Source organism: Neoarius graeffei, chromosome 15 (genome assembly GCF_027579695.1).
Source record: "Neoarius graeffei isolate fNeoGra1 chromosome 15, fNeoGra1.pri, whole genome shotgun sequence".
NCBI lineage: Eukaryota > Metazoa > Chordata > Actinopteri > Siluriformes > Ariidae > Neoarius > Neoarius graeffei.
In genome coordinates, this window is record NC_083583.1 from 33,297,000 (window position 1) to 33,314,106 (window position 17,107).

Consider the following 17,107-nt stretch of genomic DNA (forward strand, 5'->3'; position numbering starts at 1 on the left):
GGCAAGTATGTATTATTTGCACTAACATTTTAATATTGAATAAACAAATCAAAATTGTGTATAATTACCTTACATCCACGCTGTGGGAAAAGTTTTGAGCGAAAATTAAAACTAACTTCGAGTGAAAAAGGTGAAATAATCTGTGATGAAGTTGGCAGAGACTCTGAGGTAAAGTGAGAGGAGGCGGGAGGGGTCAAGCATCACTGCCGCCTCACAGACTCACTTTCCCGGGTTAAACTCCCACCACTCCCCCTCTCTCTACACCGCTCCCCCTCTCTCTACACCGCTCCCCCTCTCTCTACACCGCTCCCCCTCTCTCTACACCGCTCCCCCTCTCTCTAGCTTTTGTTTTGTTTTCACTGAGTAACCATTTTGATTTGTAAACTAGAGCCGTGATTTAAACTACTGTTTCTTCGGACGTAACTAAAACAAACTGAAATAAAAACCGCCCCTTCTTTTCTCCTCAGAAGGTTTAGCCTCCGATGCTAACCTTTTCACCACAGCTTTCATAGCGTGCGCATGCGCATCCAGGAAGCAACAGATGGCACGAGGCCCCGTTGCCACGGCAACCTTCGTTACTCCGTCGCACGTGCTTGAGTGACACCATCACCACTCACAGGCTTATTACGGGGAAAGAAATGAGCTGGGTTGTTTTTTTCTTCTTCTCCATGTTTATTTACTTTAAAAACACACACACACACACACACACACACACACACACACACACACACACACACACACACACCAAACTGATGATCAGGTGCATCTTTACGCTCGATCACGGAGGCTGCCATCTTTCAACTCTTTGTTTGAAGCGAGCTTACGTACAGCTATCTAACAAGCGCGTTCATTGGTTGTTACAGAGCGATGGGCCAATCACGTACCTCGTTTCATCTCAATGACGGAATTACTGAAAGTCGGAACGAATAGGATATGAATGCGGATTTCTGAGCGAAAAATCGGAATTTTTTTTTTTTTTTTAATTTTGAGGTGAAAAAAGCTGAATTCCGCGAATTCGCGGAAAAATCACATCCCTGCATTGTAGAGCTCCAAACATTCGTTTTCCAGCACAAAATTAAATCTCATCTCATTATCTCTAGCCGCTTTATCCTGTTCTACAGGGTCGCAGGCAAGCTGGAGCCTATCCCAGCTGACTACGGGCGAAAGGCGGGGTACACCCTGGACAAGTCGCCAGGTCATCACAGGGCTGACACATAGACACAGACAACCATTCACACTCACATTCACACCTACGGTCAATTTAGAGTCACCAGTTAACCTAACCTGCATGTCTTTGGACTGTGGGGGAAACCAGAGCACCCGGAGGAAACCCACGCGGACACGGGGAGAACATGCAAACTCCACACAGAAAGGCCCTCATCGGCCATGGGACTTGAACCCGGACCTTCTTGCTGTGAGGTAACAGCGCTAACCACTACACCACCGTGCCGCCCCACAAAATTAAATGTTACAGAAAAAAAAGTTTGTATCTGAGCAGTATATTACACAAGAGAGCACTTTTCAGATTAAAAAAGAAAACATAATGAAGGCTGCTGGGTTTTGGTGCAAAATGAAGAAGCGAGTGTGACAGTCAAAGTGTCCAGAAGAACTGTGGCTGGTTCTGTAAGATGCTCAGTAAAACCTACAGATCGTTTCCTTATAAAACTGCACTCATTGTACCTGAGACTACTATTTTATTTTTTTTGTTGTTGTTTAAAGCAGAGGGTCGTCTCACACCAAATAATGACTTAATTTCATTTACTATGGCTTACTGCTGTTTATAGTATTTTTTTAAATGCTGAAACATTTAATTTCATTATTTTTAAGCCATTTTTGGTCTACGGTATTTCTTTACATGTGCCTAAGACTTTTGTACAGTACTGTATGTTTTTATGATTCAAGTGTCTCTCACAGCGTTACAATGTCTGCATTAGCTGCTTCCACTGCAATGGACAGCGGCGTTTTGTCTTCGATGTCCGCTGCATTCTGATTGGCTCCACGCTTCAGGAATAAACACACTTGTCTGAAGCAGAACATGAGGGGGAAAAAAAAAAAAAACTTTAAAATCACATTTCACCAGACAGTGTGTTTCACACAGGAACATAATACAGTGGGTAGAGATATTTTATTATTTCTTGAATAACTTCTGGAAAATAAAAGTTGATATGGTTCTTTCTATTAGTCCAAAATTGTGGAACTCGAAACCATTTAACACAGTGTTTCACTTCATAACATTCTTTTTTAACTACTTGATTACACAGATATCACGTGTATGAAATTAAAATGTTAATAAAAAAAATCAAGCTAATAAAAATACATTTTTTTGGTTAAAACAAAATTACACATAGAAAGTGCACAAAGTAAGAAAATGTATGCCAAAAGTAAAGTCATTTTACCATTTTAAATTATTACATAGTTTCTAATGATTTTATGGTAAATAAAACATGCCAGAGCTAAATGATATTTATGATCTTCCAGTGAATTCAGTACATATAGTAAAATCTAATTTATTTAAAGCCTTGCATTTATTTATTTTTTTATTTATTTTACTTTTTTTTTAAATTTTACTCCTTTTAGTGTGTGTGCGCATAAACTGACCCAGTGTGCCCCAGGATGGTGGCGTGGTGTAGTGGTCCTCTACCCTGACTGTCACACTGATTCACACTGGCTGAATTCTGGAGCAGAAACTCACACGTGACCAGAGAGCCCTAAGAAACAAAACACACAGACACACAAAGTAAAATGAAATAAAATAAAAAACCCTCAGCCTCAACATGAAACAAATCCATGAGTCTGTGACCCCGTCCACACGTAGCCGGGTATCTGCTAAATCGAAGATATTTTTCTACGTTTTGGCCTGTCATCCACATGAAAACATATCAAAAACGAATGTTTAAAAAAACTCTGGGCAAAGTGAAGATTTTTGAAAACTCCGTGTATGCCTTTTCATGTAGACAGAAATAACCGGAGTTTTGCATTTTAGAACGTCACAATCTGCGCCAAAAAAATGACAACAAATCTGCCCTGATGTCAAACGTGCGACCTTTGTTTACTGCAGAAGCCAGATTAAGCATGGACAAAGAGTAATGGATCGGAGTAGTGCCCTGAAAGCATTAATTACTGTGCAGGTGCTATTTACATGTTTAATTTTAGAAGCCCAACTACTGCTCCAAAAACAGGGTCAATATGTCCACATATTTGCTTTGACAAGATTCCCAATCAACGTTTTCTTGCGTCTTTTGAAGTTTATACTCCAAAATTGTGTTTAGAAGCAATTCTGTCTCCGAGTCTGTCCAGACGAACGAGCTTGGCGCCATGTTTTATGTTTAGGCGGAAGTGACGCCAACAGAGGGCTATTCTGATGTGATTAGGGGGTAGGATTTGGGGAAATAATGCCATCTACAGGTTTGGAATGCTTATGAACGTGATTGAAAACGCAGATGTTCGGTTGTGTGGAAGGGATTTTTTTCGAAGACGAGGTGGTGTGGATAAAACATTTTTATAAATGGAGGGGGGGAAAATGTTCGGTTTTAAAAATACCCGGCTACGTGTACATGGCCTGTATCCCGTCACTATTTGCAATGCCATGTGCACTAAGCCATACCCGAGTGCCCGTGCTTTACTCTGGTATGACGTGACCAGAGCCTCGATGCGTGGAAGGAGCTAAAATAAGTGCTCATCAGTGATTGGTCAAACTCTGATCGCAGACTGTTTTCGCACATTACAACTTTACGTTTCAGATTTTTTATTTATTAACCTATAGGAATAGTTGTCACTAATTATAATATTGCATTTTAGATATGTAAGCAAAGTAACAATTCACCATCTCTATTCCAAATGGCTTCCTATCAACTCTGTATGCTCAGTACTTAGTGTCCTACATGCAGACCGCGGCAGTCTGGTCATCCATTCCTGCAGTAGAAACAGAAGCACGACAATCAATCAATCACTCTGGCAGTATGGAATGTCCGCACGCTGCAAGACAATGCAAACAGCCTGGAACGAAGAACGGCCATCGTGGCACAAGAACTTCTGTGCTACAACATAGCCATTGCTGCTCTGAGTGAAACTCGTCTACCAGGAAGCTCACAACTCACTGAGCACGGAGCTGGATACACCTTCTTTTGCTCTGGAAGACCTGAAAATGAACCAAGGCAAGCTGGCACTGGCTTCACCATCAAGAATTACCATCTCAAGCTCTTGGACTCAGTACTACATGGAGTGAACAAGCAGCTGATGACATCACCTAAACCTTGATAGTGGTTATGTTACCATAATCAGCGTCTATGCATCCACCATGGCTCACACCAATGAGACGAAGGAGCAGTTCTACGAGGAGCTAGACAATCTCATCCAAGCCACCCCTCACTCAGACAAGCTTGTCCTACTTGGAGATTTCCCTTTTTTTTTTTTTTATTCGTATACAATACAATTATGGCGGCACGGTGGTGTAGTGGTTAGCGCTGTCGCCTCACAGCAAGAAGGTCCTGGGTCCGAGCCCCGGGGCCGGCAAGGGCCTTTCTGTGTGGAGTTTGCATGTTCTCCCCGTGTCCGCGTGGGTTTCCTCCGGGTGCTCCGGTTTCCCCCACAGTCCAAAGACATGCAGGTTAGGTTAACTGGTGACTCTAAATTGACCGTAGGTGTGAATGGTTGTCTATGTGTCAGCCCTGTGATGACCTGGCGACTTGTCCAGGGTGAACCCCGCCTTTCGCCCATAGTCAGCTGGGATAGGCTCCAGCTTGCCTGCGACCCTGTAGAAGGATAAAGCGGCTAGAGATGATGAGATGAGACAATACAATTATACAAAACAATGACAATACAACTACACAAAAAAACAGAATTCAAACACAACACTGAATTTAAAGTTGAGTGAAAAACAGTGAGGAATAATGTGCATATGGAGATGTCCGTGTGTGTGTGTGTGTGTGTGTGTGTGTGTGTGTGTGTGTGAGAGAGAGAGACAGTGAGAGAGTGTATATAAGGAGTAGTACTGACTTAAGTAAGTCACTACTTGGAGATTTCAACGCCCGTGTCGGCAGAGACCACATAGCCTGGGACAAAGTCATTGATCACCATGGCACCGGCAAAGAAAACTCCAATGGCACACTCCTCCTAACCATTTGCTCACAATGCCAATTGACTATCACAAACACACTGTTCCAACAGCGCACTGCGAAAAAGACTACCTGGATGCACCCTCACTCAGGCCATTGGCACCAAATCAACTTTGCCATAGTCTGCCAGAGGGATGTCAGAGAAGTTCACCTCACCAGAGCCATGATGGGCTCGACCTGCCTCTCTGACCATCGCCTCCTCCGCACCTGTGTAGCCTTCTCCTTCAAGCCACCACGACGCAGGGTCCGCTCAGCACAAACCAAGAAGCTGGACGTTCGCAAACTCTCCTCCCAATCAGGGTCCCTCCAACTTCACGAGAAGACTGAAAACACACTCAACAACATCAGCACTGAAGGACTATCAGTGGAGGAACATTGGTGGATGCTAAGAGACACTATTTATCAGTCTGCAGAGGAAGTACTGGGTTTTGCAAAATGCTCACACCGTGACTGGTTTGATGAAAATGACACCACCGTCTGCAACCTCCTGGATCGTCTTCACCAAGCTCACGTCAGCTACATCACAAACAAAGAAAGACACATACCTCCAACTGAAAAGAGAAGCACAAACTGTACTGAGAAAGATGAAAGATCGTTGATGGCAAGACCGAACTGCTGATCTACAAGCAGCCTCTGACAGGAAAGACACTGAGGCCTTTTACTATGGACTGAAAGGTATGGACCTACCTCCCGAGGTAGCACACCACTATACACAGCTGATAGACAAACCCTCATCAAAGACCAAGCTGGCATACTTCCTCGATGGACTGAACACTTCAACGGAGTCTTGAATCGTGTGTCAACCATCTCAGACGATGCCATCTCACAACTTCCCCAGAGACCCATGCATCAAGAACTCGACAACCCTCCCACAGTAGCCGAAACCATCAAGGCCATCGAACAGCTCTCTAAAGAAAAAGCGGCCGGCGCTGATGGGATACCAGCGGAAATCTACAAGAGTGGAGGAGACCTCTTAGCAACTAAGCTGTGAGACCTGTTCGGTTCAATCTGGGAGGAGGAGTCTGTCCCACAAGACTTCAAGGATGTACTTATCATGCACCTCTACAAGAATAAGGGAAACAGACACAGCTGTCACAACTAGAGGCATATCACTCCTCTCCATAGCTGGTAAGATACTTGCAAAAATCATCATCAATCGCCTCACCAACTCCATTGCCAATGAAGTCATCCCAGGGAGCCAATGTCTGTTTCGTGCCTCGCGAGGCACAACAGACGACATGCTCTTCTCAGCCAGACAAGTGCAAGAAAAGTGTGTAGAACAAAACAGAGAACTGTTCATGTTTTTTGTAGACCTGACAAAAAGCCTTCGACTCCGTCAGCCGAGAAGGCCTCTGGAAAGTTCTCACCAAATCTGGATGTCCAGCACAAGTCACCAATATCGTTCGATCCTTCCATGAAGGCATGGTTGGTTGTGTAATCGATGACTGCTCGGTCTCAGCTCCCTTTGAAGTCAGCAGTGGCACCAAACAAGGATGCGTCATGGCTCCCTTGCTGTTCAGTATTGTCTTCTCTGCCATGCTGCACGTTGTTTTCAGCGAGTGTGACACAGGAGTGATTATTCGCTTCAGGAGTGATGGAAGCATCTTCAACTTAAGGACACTCAAGGCAAAAACCAGAAGCTCTTCCATGCTGTTCCGTGAATTACTGTATGCAGACAATTGTGCTCCGATTGCTAATTCCTTCGAAGATGCTCAGCACATCGTTGATGCGTTCTCAAAAGCATGCACCCGATTTGGACTCATGGTCAGCATCAACAAAACCGAAGTGCTGCACCAACTAGGACCTGGATTACCTCCTTCTACTCAAGCCATCACTGTGAATGAAGAACCACTGAAGTCCATGGAGAAATTTTGCTACCTTGGAGGAATCCTAGCACAGAATGCAAAGATAGATGACGAGATCACCGCACGCATCAGCAAAGCTAGCTCTTCTTATGGTCGTCTCCAGCACCGCCTTTGGTCAGATCACGGCATACGACTGAGCATAAAAATTCAAGTGTACAGGACAGTGGTTCTAAGCATATTACTATACGGCTGCAAAACATGGACACAATACCGATGCCACACAAAGAGGCTGGAGCAATTTCACCAGCGCTACCTTCACAAGATCTGCAACTTGACATGGAAGGACAAGGTCCCAAACACCACCGTTTTAGAGCGTTGTAACATCACAAGCGTGGAGGCCTTCATGACCCGAGCCCAACTGCGATGGTCAGGACACGTCATGCGCATGGGAGAGGAGCGAATTCCAAAGGACCTTATGTTTGGGGAACTGGCATCAGGCAGTCGATCCCAAGGAGGACAACACAAGCGCTATAAAGATCTCCTGAAAGCCACCCTGAAGGCCTACAACATCGATCCTTCATATTGGGAAAGGAAAGCCCAAGACCGTGCCCAGTGGCACAAGATCTGCCAAGATGGCTGCTAAACCTTTGAAGAAAAGAAGACTACCAGGCTGATAGAGAAACGCCTGCGAAGGCATCATGCTGCTGCTGCCCCTCAACCCATCACCCCTACACCATCACTTCATCTGTGATGACTGCCAACGCGTGTGCGCTTTGCGCATTGGACTCCTCAGCCATCGTAGGCATCGTCACTAAATGGCCGGGAGAATGAGATTCGTCGTCTGCGACGATTCAGTCCACCACCACCACCACATGCAGAAAAACAGCAACTAAGATTTTGTTTCATTTAAAGGTAGACTGCCTTTCAGATTTTTCACGTTTAGTTCATAAAAAGAATTCTCCCTGACACCCAGTTACTTTTTTTTTTTTTAGTGGACCAAAAGCTACTGAATTCGAATCACAGACTTCCAATTTTATTCGTTTTTTTTCCCCTAATAGAACAATTAATTCTCCACCAGTTTTTTTCTTGCTTCACCGTGACCTTATTCAAGATTCATGCATCATGCGGTGGGATTTCCCCGTTCATGCAAGGCATTCTGGGATACAAATTTGAAACAGGAGAGAACAATGACAGACGCGAGTGTGTGAATGAATCGTGAAAGACCGACTACAGTAACGGAAAGCGAGAAGAAAAAAATTTTATGTTGCGAAGGAAAGGAAACGCAGGACCAAACGGTCAGCGAGCACTTCTGTGTGATCAGCGGTTCATTTAGCAACAGAACGATGTGAGACTCCGTGCACGGTCAAAGGTAAACCTGTAAATGGCAGTAATGCAACACTGGATGCCAGCTGCCGTAAAACCCGAAAGATGAAGACGATGATGACTCAGGTAAACCTGCGCATGCACACAGACGTCCTCCGTCTGCTTGACTGCGTGAAGCGACCTATTTCATGCACATTATTTGCTCAGGAATCCCCTCAAATTAAATAACTTCCCAGCCACAGAACAGCCTGGTTTTTTTTTTTAAGATATTACAAAAATAAACATATATCACAATGGCCAAATTTCAGAGGGAACTAAATTTCACAGATTTTATGAAATTGAAAGACCGTCTACTTTTACTATCATCTGATAAGTTCTACATTGAAACCTCTTTGCAGTTCCACTAAAGAGTAAAGTATTGGCACTGCTGACTGCTTCGAGTGTATGCTACCATTACCTGAAAATTTCCTTGAAATTATTGGCATCCCACAACTTGGCCGTGTGCCGAGTAACCGGTCACTTTTTTTTTTTTTTAATTTCAAGTCGTATTTTACTGCTTGTGCCCATTACTAGTCATCTCCTGATAATTCCTACTTTTACAGGTGGCACTGTGAGATATGGACACACCTTGATCCATGCTGTTCATTGGAAAAATCCTATTACAAAGCTTACGGTACCAACACTCATGATAAGTATATCTGAAGTATCCTGCAGAGCGCTTGACAGATTATGAAACAACTCACTCCGTGAACAGCCATGATCAGTGGCGACCTCTTCTCTTCCTCAGTGTTAATAAAGTTGACCTTTGCTCCGTGTGCCAGAGCCTCGGCCATGTCGGGGAGGCTGCGTGTGAATGAGGCCCAGTACAGCTGCAAGCTGGGACAGAACTGCTTTGGCTCAGAGAAAACCAGCATCTCCTTACTGCTGTATGTGGGGGACTGAGACTCCTCTATTGTCAGAGAAAGTTAAAATCAACACATTTTGACCAATAAGAATCCAGACTTCATTATGAATATGAATCGGTGCATCTGACCTGTATGATTCTGGCTGGTGTTTACAACCCCAGGGCTTCCTTCAGGTTTGATTGTGATGCCACTCTCTGCACTTTTAACTGAGGAAAACACACACAAAACATACACACTTTAATAAAACGAGACACAAACCTCTGGCTATTTCACCAGGTTTACGAGCAAAGAATCCCAAAGAAGGAACACCACAGCCACAGAAGGGTTTAAAACAGCAAAAGAGTGGTCAGAATGTGAGGAAGAGGACAGAGTGGTGCTGGATGATGAAGCTCAGCTCATGGCAGGAGTTGTTCTGTACTTACTACTGCGCTGCCCAGATGCGTCAAAATAGGAGAAGAGAGAATCTAACTCAGCAGGACAGAAGAGAGATTCGCTGGAAACTTCAAGGCCACTTTCAGCTATGCAAAAACCAGGCCACAGGGCAAAGGTCAAAAGGTCAGAGGATGGGGAGGTTAGTCAAGAATCAGAAAAGACTGAAGGTGGTCAAACAGAAGCACTTAAATATAGCTGCAGGAAGAGAAAGCAAAAAGGATGCGGAGTCATTGCAGATATCACAATGGTTCGCTCATCGCTTGTTAATTTCGATTCTCATTTGCATAAAGTTAAACTCTGGTTTTCCCTAAATCACACGGCTGGTGCTGTTTTCAGTACAAGGTACAAAATTTAACATGAAATCAGAGTTTGTCACATTACCATTTTAAAAAACATTAGAAAAAGATATCATGATAACAGAGCTCTCTCAGAAGAGCGTACAGTGTAATAATTCATCACAATATTGTTATTACACCATTATACAGGGTGTTTCAAAAAAAGAAAAACTGATATTATTTCAAATCCCAGAAACTACATAGTCTAGGCAAATGAAACTGAACAGGTTTAATGTTGAGCAATATAAGATTTATTCCTCAAAATTTGAATGATAAATTCAAAAGATATGTGGAGTCCATGAACAACTTCACAAATTTTCAATATGCGCACCGCCTGAGACACACACACACCCTTCCTCTTTAAACTTTTTGTGCAGTGTCCAAATCTGCATTGCAGTTGGTGCATTTTTAGAGAATTCTCTCATAAATGCACACTGCACAGTCTTGTTCGACTGTATCCGAGCGCACTCGCACACAAAACGCCTTTTCTTTTCCAGTGAATGGCATTTCTATACCTAAAATGATGAAAACAAAAAACATTAAACATAAAATTTTGACCTGTTTCCATACATGCTGTTAAAATGAGGTCAACTGAACAAGAATTGGCAAAGTTACTAGATTGTGAAATATCAAATTTTTTGAAACACCCTGTATTATCCCTAATGGCAACCTCGTTAGCTACTTAAGTGCATTAACAAACTGAAAGGAAACAAGTGTATGATTATGGAGTACATTGATTTCATCCTTGACTAAAAGTCATTTGGCCAATGTTTCAGTTATGAGCCATGATGTTCTGTAAAACATTCAAATCAGGCTAGATACGATTTTTTCCTCGAAGGTTGTATTGTATATTTTGTGCTAGCAAGAGTTCAATAACTTTGCATTGGAATATTTTTTTGTTCCTACATCCCTGCATGTTCTTGATGATGAAAAACATCTGGCATCCATGTAAAGCCTCGGTCACAACCGGCCGTACGTGGCCGTACGTGCTCCTACAGCCGGTCTACGTGCAAAAAACGCAAGAAACGCACGGAGGGCGTGCGTGAAACGCACGGAGGGCGCGCGTGTGACGTGCTGATTTTCAAGCCGTAGACTGGCCACAGAGGTTCTTTGTCATGTCAAACAAACTCTGCGGGCGCTTACGTTTTTTTCAGGTTGCAAGACAAACTTACGGCCAATGTGCGTCTTTCTCCATGAACAAAAAAAAAAAAACGCCAAAAAATCGTACGTCTCATTGTGACCTAGGCTTAAGTCAATTACTAGGAATTGTAAAAGCATTCAACCAACCAGATCTCACTTCAGATGATTTGCGTAGTTCAGCAGGCAGTGGGATTTAGAACGAGTATTGTGTGCAGTAATTACAACACTGTGGTGCATCACACCATCATTACGTTACATTAACATACATCAAATGAAAAGTTTTATGAAATGCATTAAGGAGGATTTTTTATTTATTTATTTATTTTTATTAGCACTTGTGTGTCTGTCAGGCAACTACAAAAAGAGAAAAAGGGGAGGGGAGAAGGGAGGGGAAAAAAACAAACAACGACAAAAAACCCCTCCATCCCACGACCATAAATTGCATTCCACTGATAAGTTTTCATCACTGACCCCTGAGTGTAGCATCACAGTGACCTGGAGCTCCAGACGCTGGCTGTGTTTTCTGCATAGGTGGGTGTTGTGTTACGTGTCGTGTTTGTGGTTCGGAGGAATCACTGAGTCGTTTCTGCTCTACACTCAACGCCATGATCTTCAGCTTCAGTTCTTCGTCTGACGGCATTCTGATGAACCGCCGATCGACATATTTGGCTCTGATGTACAACTCCACGTCCTGCCTGAGGAACAGAGATGGACAGAAAATTACAAAGGCAGAACATAATAATCCTGGATGTCCTCTCTAACAGATGTGTCTAAACCATCTTTAAAAACACATCATTATATGGATGGATAATCACAATGCATACCTGGAGTCTCCTGGCTGTGGTTTCCGTGCTCCAAGTGCCTCCCTGCGAGCTTCATAAATCCGATTGATGACACGGTTTCCAAGCTCACACATTAACTGAAGAACATTGACATACGTTAGGTTATAGACACACTGCAAAATACAGAATATGGTACTTTGTAGTTTTTCTAGCTAAACATCTCGACTACTGCAGAAAAAAAAGACTCTTTAATTATCATGACAGTGTGGTGGATGTGGCACCACTGAACGATGATGACAACAACGACAACGTTCTGGCTTTGAACTTTGTGGCCAACTGGGGCCTTTCTGTGTGGAGTTTGCATGTTGTCCCTGTGCCTGGATGGGTTTTCTCCCACAGTCCAAAGACATGCGGATTAGGTCAACCAGCTACTCTAAATTGCCTGTAGAGGGATCCCACATGACGTCACCGCGCCGCGAGATTTCAGTAGTCGCCATATTGGAAGACCAAGTACACATCTATGCAAGTACATACATACATAAAACAAACTACACCTGAAATGTAGCCAGGGCCGGTTCTGCCCTAATCTGGACCCGGGTGCAACATCGCGCAACCCCCCAAACAAAACAAAACAAAAAAAAACACCAGTCTAAATCAGGACAACCAGTGTTCGAACTACAGGGGTACTCGGGGGATCCGAGATCCCCTGAAACAGACATGAGATCCCTTGAAAACATGATTTGGGAAATGTTGGATGGTCTCTAAAATATTGGCAAAATGATGTTTATTGACATAGCAATCGTGTGTAACGGGAAGCATTTGCATATCCGAAGTGTTGTGTTTACATCAAAGATAAAATAAACCGATATGAGAACGACTGCTGCTGCCAGGTTGGTTGTTGAGTAGCCTGACTGGTTTTTTTCTTGCGTGTGGTATCATTGTTGACGCGAGGTTGTTTTTTGAACATGCCAATGCGGACACAATTTCCCCTGATGAGTTATGACTTCAGATGCGATGCGTGTGTGGAGGTGTGGAGTCCACGTGATATGTGCGTAAGATAGGCTTCTCATGTGTTTGGAGATCCGCGCTCTGAGACAAGCGCAAGCGCCCCCCAGGGAAAAAAAGGGACCCCCCCCCAAAATATCGGCATAGTTCGAACACTGAGGACAACCATCACATAACTATAACTATAAACATTTTAGATCAACTATTTTAACTAAATGGGCTATAATAAATAAGCCTGCAGGCAGCCACGGCGGGCTGCCTCAGAAAAGTAACCATTTGTCCTACCTTAAAACTCGTTTTGCATTTTCTGCCTCCTTTTTTGTATTTTCGACCCTGCGTTTATTTTCTTTCCTTTTCTGAAAACCCGATTTGTGTCCAGACATTTTGTTCTGCTACCAACGAACTAACTCGTCAGGTCTCGTCTCTCGAGTCCGCGATGAAGGGCAACAATTGATACATTTTTACAAACAGCCAATAAACAGCCAATAGGGAGGTTGCAACGTTCAGGCTCTCCTTTGCTCAGAGACACTCAGTAATGCACTTATTCTCTGTCTCCTGGTAGAAAGCTCCTTAGTTTGCTCCCCTTGTGTCTCAATCACAGCGGGTATTCTGTAGAAAGACTTCTTTTCACCTTTCCCATCAGCTTTGTTGGAACACCCTAACAGCACAAAAGTTTACCATTGTAGGTTTATGATGAATCAAGTGCCTCATGGGTTTAAATTCCGCGCGCTGCCGTTATTTCCCCCTGATCACGAGTTTGTTGGTCTTCCAATATGGCGCAGGGTCTGTTTACTTCCGGTTTCCGGTGACGTCAGTGGGAAGGGTCTATACGTGTGAAAGTGAGTGTGAATGGCCCTGCAATAGATTGGCACCCTGCCGAGGGTGTACCCTGTGTCTCGCCCAAAGGCAGCTGGGATTGGCTACGGCTTTCCCCGTGACCCTGACAGATAAGCGGTATAGATAATGGACAGTGATTTATTAAATGACTATTAAATATGATGTACAGCTGGTTTATATGCATAATTCTTTACTAATAGCGGATGGTAAAACTCTCCTGTGACCCGATCCACATCTCAGACAACCCAGTTGACCCAAGGATTGTGATTAATCACCATGGTTACAAAACAGAAAATTTCAGCGAGGACGGTTCTGTAATATGACTTTAGCTGTGTTCACATATATACACCGGTATGATAGTGGTATAACTGTATCGATACAAAGTATACCGGTACAGTTTAGTGCATCTGTCCACTAGGGTTGGGCGGTATTACGGTAAGAAGGTATCCCGAGGTATCCAAAAGTACCAACGGTATCGGTCTCATTACCGTCATTTTAAAAAAATATATAATATCTAAATAAATATGGAGTACATGAGGTCATAATATAAAATAATAAATTGAAGATCATCCCGAATAACTGTGTGATCGTATTTTCACTAATGCTATCAATTTCCTAAAGAAGTTTTCATCGCGTGCAGGGTTGTTTATGTCGTTACCATGGCAACCCTGCGTGACATTTTGGAGTCTGACAGAAAGCTTCGCAAGAGACTGAGACCGGGGGTGTCATGGCTCAGATGGCTAAGGCACCGTACCATAAATCCGGGGACCCGGGTTCGATTCCGACCCGAGGTCATTTCCCGATCCCGTCTCTCTCTCCCCCGCTCATTTCCTGTCTCTCTATACTGTCCTATCTTAAAAAAAAAAAAAAAAAAAAAAAAAAGAGACTGAGACCGCGGTTGAAAGATGGCAAGTCAAGATAACGAGTTAGTGGCAAAAAAAAAATACAACATCGGCAGTGTGGCAGCATTTTGGTTTCAAACCAAACGAAAAATCTAATATGTCCCCTAAGGCACACCATAGCCTGGGGTACTCCACTTCCACGAGATCTCCAATGAGTTGTGTTTTGAGTAGGTTACATGAGTAACAACAAGGTAAAATAATATAACGTATGACATTTGGGATGTGGGTAATAAACGTTTGAAATGTCATCTACGGAAGAAAACATCGTAGCGTAAACTGTTAGGTTTCTGGTGGGAATTAGCAATGCGCTTGCTATCTTTGTTGGGTGTGTTAAACCGTATGGATTTAAGTGGAATAATTGTAAGGAGTTATGTGATCAAGACAACGTTTTAAGCAAGGTAAGGCCATTTGATTATTAATTTCCCCGCCATGGCATGACGTGGGCCCATATGATTTTGCCTTGTGCAGCTATCACGCATTTGAATTAGGTTCGCCTCATTTGCGCTGAAGAATATGGTTTATCGCGCAGTCTAAACGGACTTGGGTGTTGGTTGATTCTTTTTCTTTTTTTTATTTCCCATGCTTGAAAGGGTATGATCCTGCTCATCGTGTAATTTTTTTGATGGAGTAGGTGAAATAGTGCTGCAAATGCGTTTCAACGCAGACATGTGTAAACGACAGTTGAATGCTATTTTCAAGATGAAGGAAGAGTTGCGTGATGCTTTGAAATGTCTCTTAATCCATTTTGCGTGATGCTTTGAAATGTCTCTTAATCCATTCATCAATGCACAAAATTCGCTTTGCTGCTTAATCCATACCACAATGCACACAATTCGCTATGCTGCTTTTAAATAGTACATTTGAGGCATAGGCGCACGTTACACAGTAGGCCGAAACAAAATATTATTTTTTTCTCGGTAATACCGTATACCCCGGGAAAACACAGACGGTTTAAAGGTATCAAAATTTGGATACCGCCCAACCCTACTGTCCACACTAGCGAGAAATGTTTGCGGTTTTCTTTCACGGTAGTTGAAATGCACGTGCGCGAAATGTTTCCGTGGTTACCGAGTAACTTCCTTCCGAGAATATGGCGGATGAAACAACGTGTGCGTGCTTTTTGTTGTCAATGTACAGTCTGTATTTCTGGTGGTCATTTATTCAGTCGACTCGTATAAAATGCACGAGGCAGTTGAGAAAGAAACAAAGAAAACGAAAGAGTGAAAGTCAAAGACTGGAAATACACCAGGCTTGATGTTTTATTTACAGCTGGAAAGCACGTGCGTATTGTATTGTATGAATAACCCGGAAGAAGTAGGAATGGTTCATTGCGCATGCGCATTATATTTGTATCGATACAGAACTGCTTCATCTGTCCACACTACAGCGAAGCGCTACAGTACCGATACTGTACCGGTATGAAACCCATACATTTGTGGGTTTCGTACCGATACGGTTATACCGCTACAGTACCGGTATAGTTGCTAGTGTGGACAGGTGTTGCGGTACGAAAGTAGTATCGTACCGGTACAAAATCCCTAGTGTGGACAGGGTATATGTGAAAGGAATGGAGAGTTACTGTAGTGCTGTGGTAACTGATGTTCTGTAGTAATTTTGCCTTTATACCGTATTTTCTGGACTATAAGCCACTACTTTTTTCCTAGGTTTTGAACCATGCGGCTTATACAAAGGTGCGGCTATTCTGTGGATTTTTCTTCCACCGCTAGGGGCGCTCTAACCGGAAGTAGAATCAAAAATAAGATAGACGAAAAATCAACGCAAAGAAGAATTAGCAGATCTTTAGCAGATGGAACACGCACGACAAATTACTAACTGGTAATTATTTTCAAATCCAGCGAAGATGATTAAAGTGACTTGTGGTTTCAAACACAGGAGAAATGAAGGTAAATAAATACCGGTTATTTTCTCTTGGTTCTGTTCCGTTTTAATCAGCAAAGTTGCTGCCGTGTTAAAAGGCACTGTTCGGGAAGAATCTGTTCAGGTACATACATGTACATTTACAGTACAAAATCGTTCTGTACATGCAGTAAATATCTAATTTTTCAACATAGATATCTGCGGCTTATAGCCCGGTGCGGCTTGTATATCTTTTTTTAAATTTTTTTTTAAAAATAGAGCGGATGCGGCTTATATACAGGTGCGCTCTATAGTCCAGAAAATACGGTATTTACTCCAAATATTTATTTTTCCCCACCCATATGGCTGTGATTGAGTGTGTGTATGTGGGAGAGAGATAAGCTGTGACGTGGACACAGTGTGAGTTTGAGTGATATTGAACTGATCTAACATGACTGTTTCCAGCATCCATCTGTTAGCACTGCTTGTGATTTCATCCCTCTCTCTCCGTCTCTCTCTCTCTCTCTCTCTCTCTCCTCACCTTCAGCAGTTCTGGCTCCCACGTATCCAGAGTCAGAGATCGCACCTTGGAGAAATGAACTCCTAAGCTCCTAATGAGAGAGAAAAACAAGTGTATTTTAAACAGATAAATATTTGACAGCAGTGTGAT

The 17,107-nt window shown here is 43.1% G+C and overlaps 1 protein-coding gene across 2 annotated transcripts in view; it reads right to left on the minus strand.

Annotated features, from left to right (window-relative positions):
- Positions 1-17,107, minus strand: part of LOC132899356 (arf-GAP with coiled-coil, ANK repeat and PH domain-containing protein 2-like) — a 111,169-nt gene that overhangs the window by 11,954 nt on the left and 82,108 nt on the right. For both annotated transcript variants that reach the window (XM_060941155.1, XM_060941154.1), the window contains exons 15-21: positions 16,979-17,048; positions 11,879-11,973; positions 11,526-11,749; positions 9,276-9,353; positions 8,986-9,191; positions 2,599-2,708; positions 1,913-2,023 (exon numbers count right to left, since the gene is read on the minus strand). In XM_060941155.1, coding sequence (XP_060797138.1) covers positions 1,913-2,023; positions 2,599-2,708; positions 8,986-9,191; positions 9,276-9,353; positions 11,526-11,749; positions 11,879-11,973; positions 16,979-17,048 — 894 coding nt within the window. The remainder of the gene's footprint in view (positions 1-1,912; positions 2,024-2,598; positions 2,709-8,985; positions 9,192-9,275; positions 9,354-11,525; positions 11,750-11,878; positions 11,974-16,978; positions 17,049-17,107) is intronic.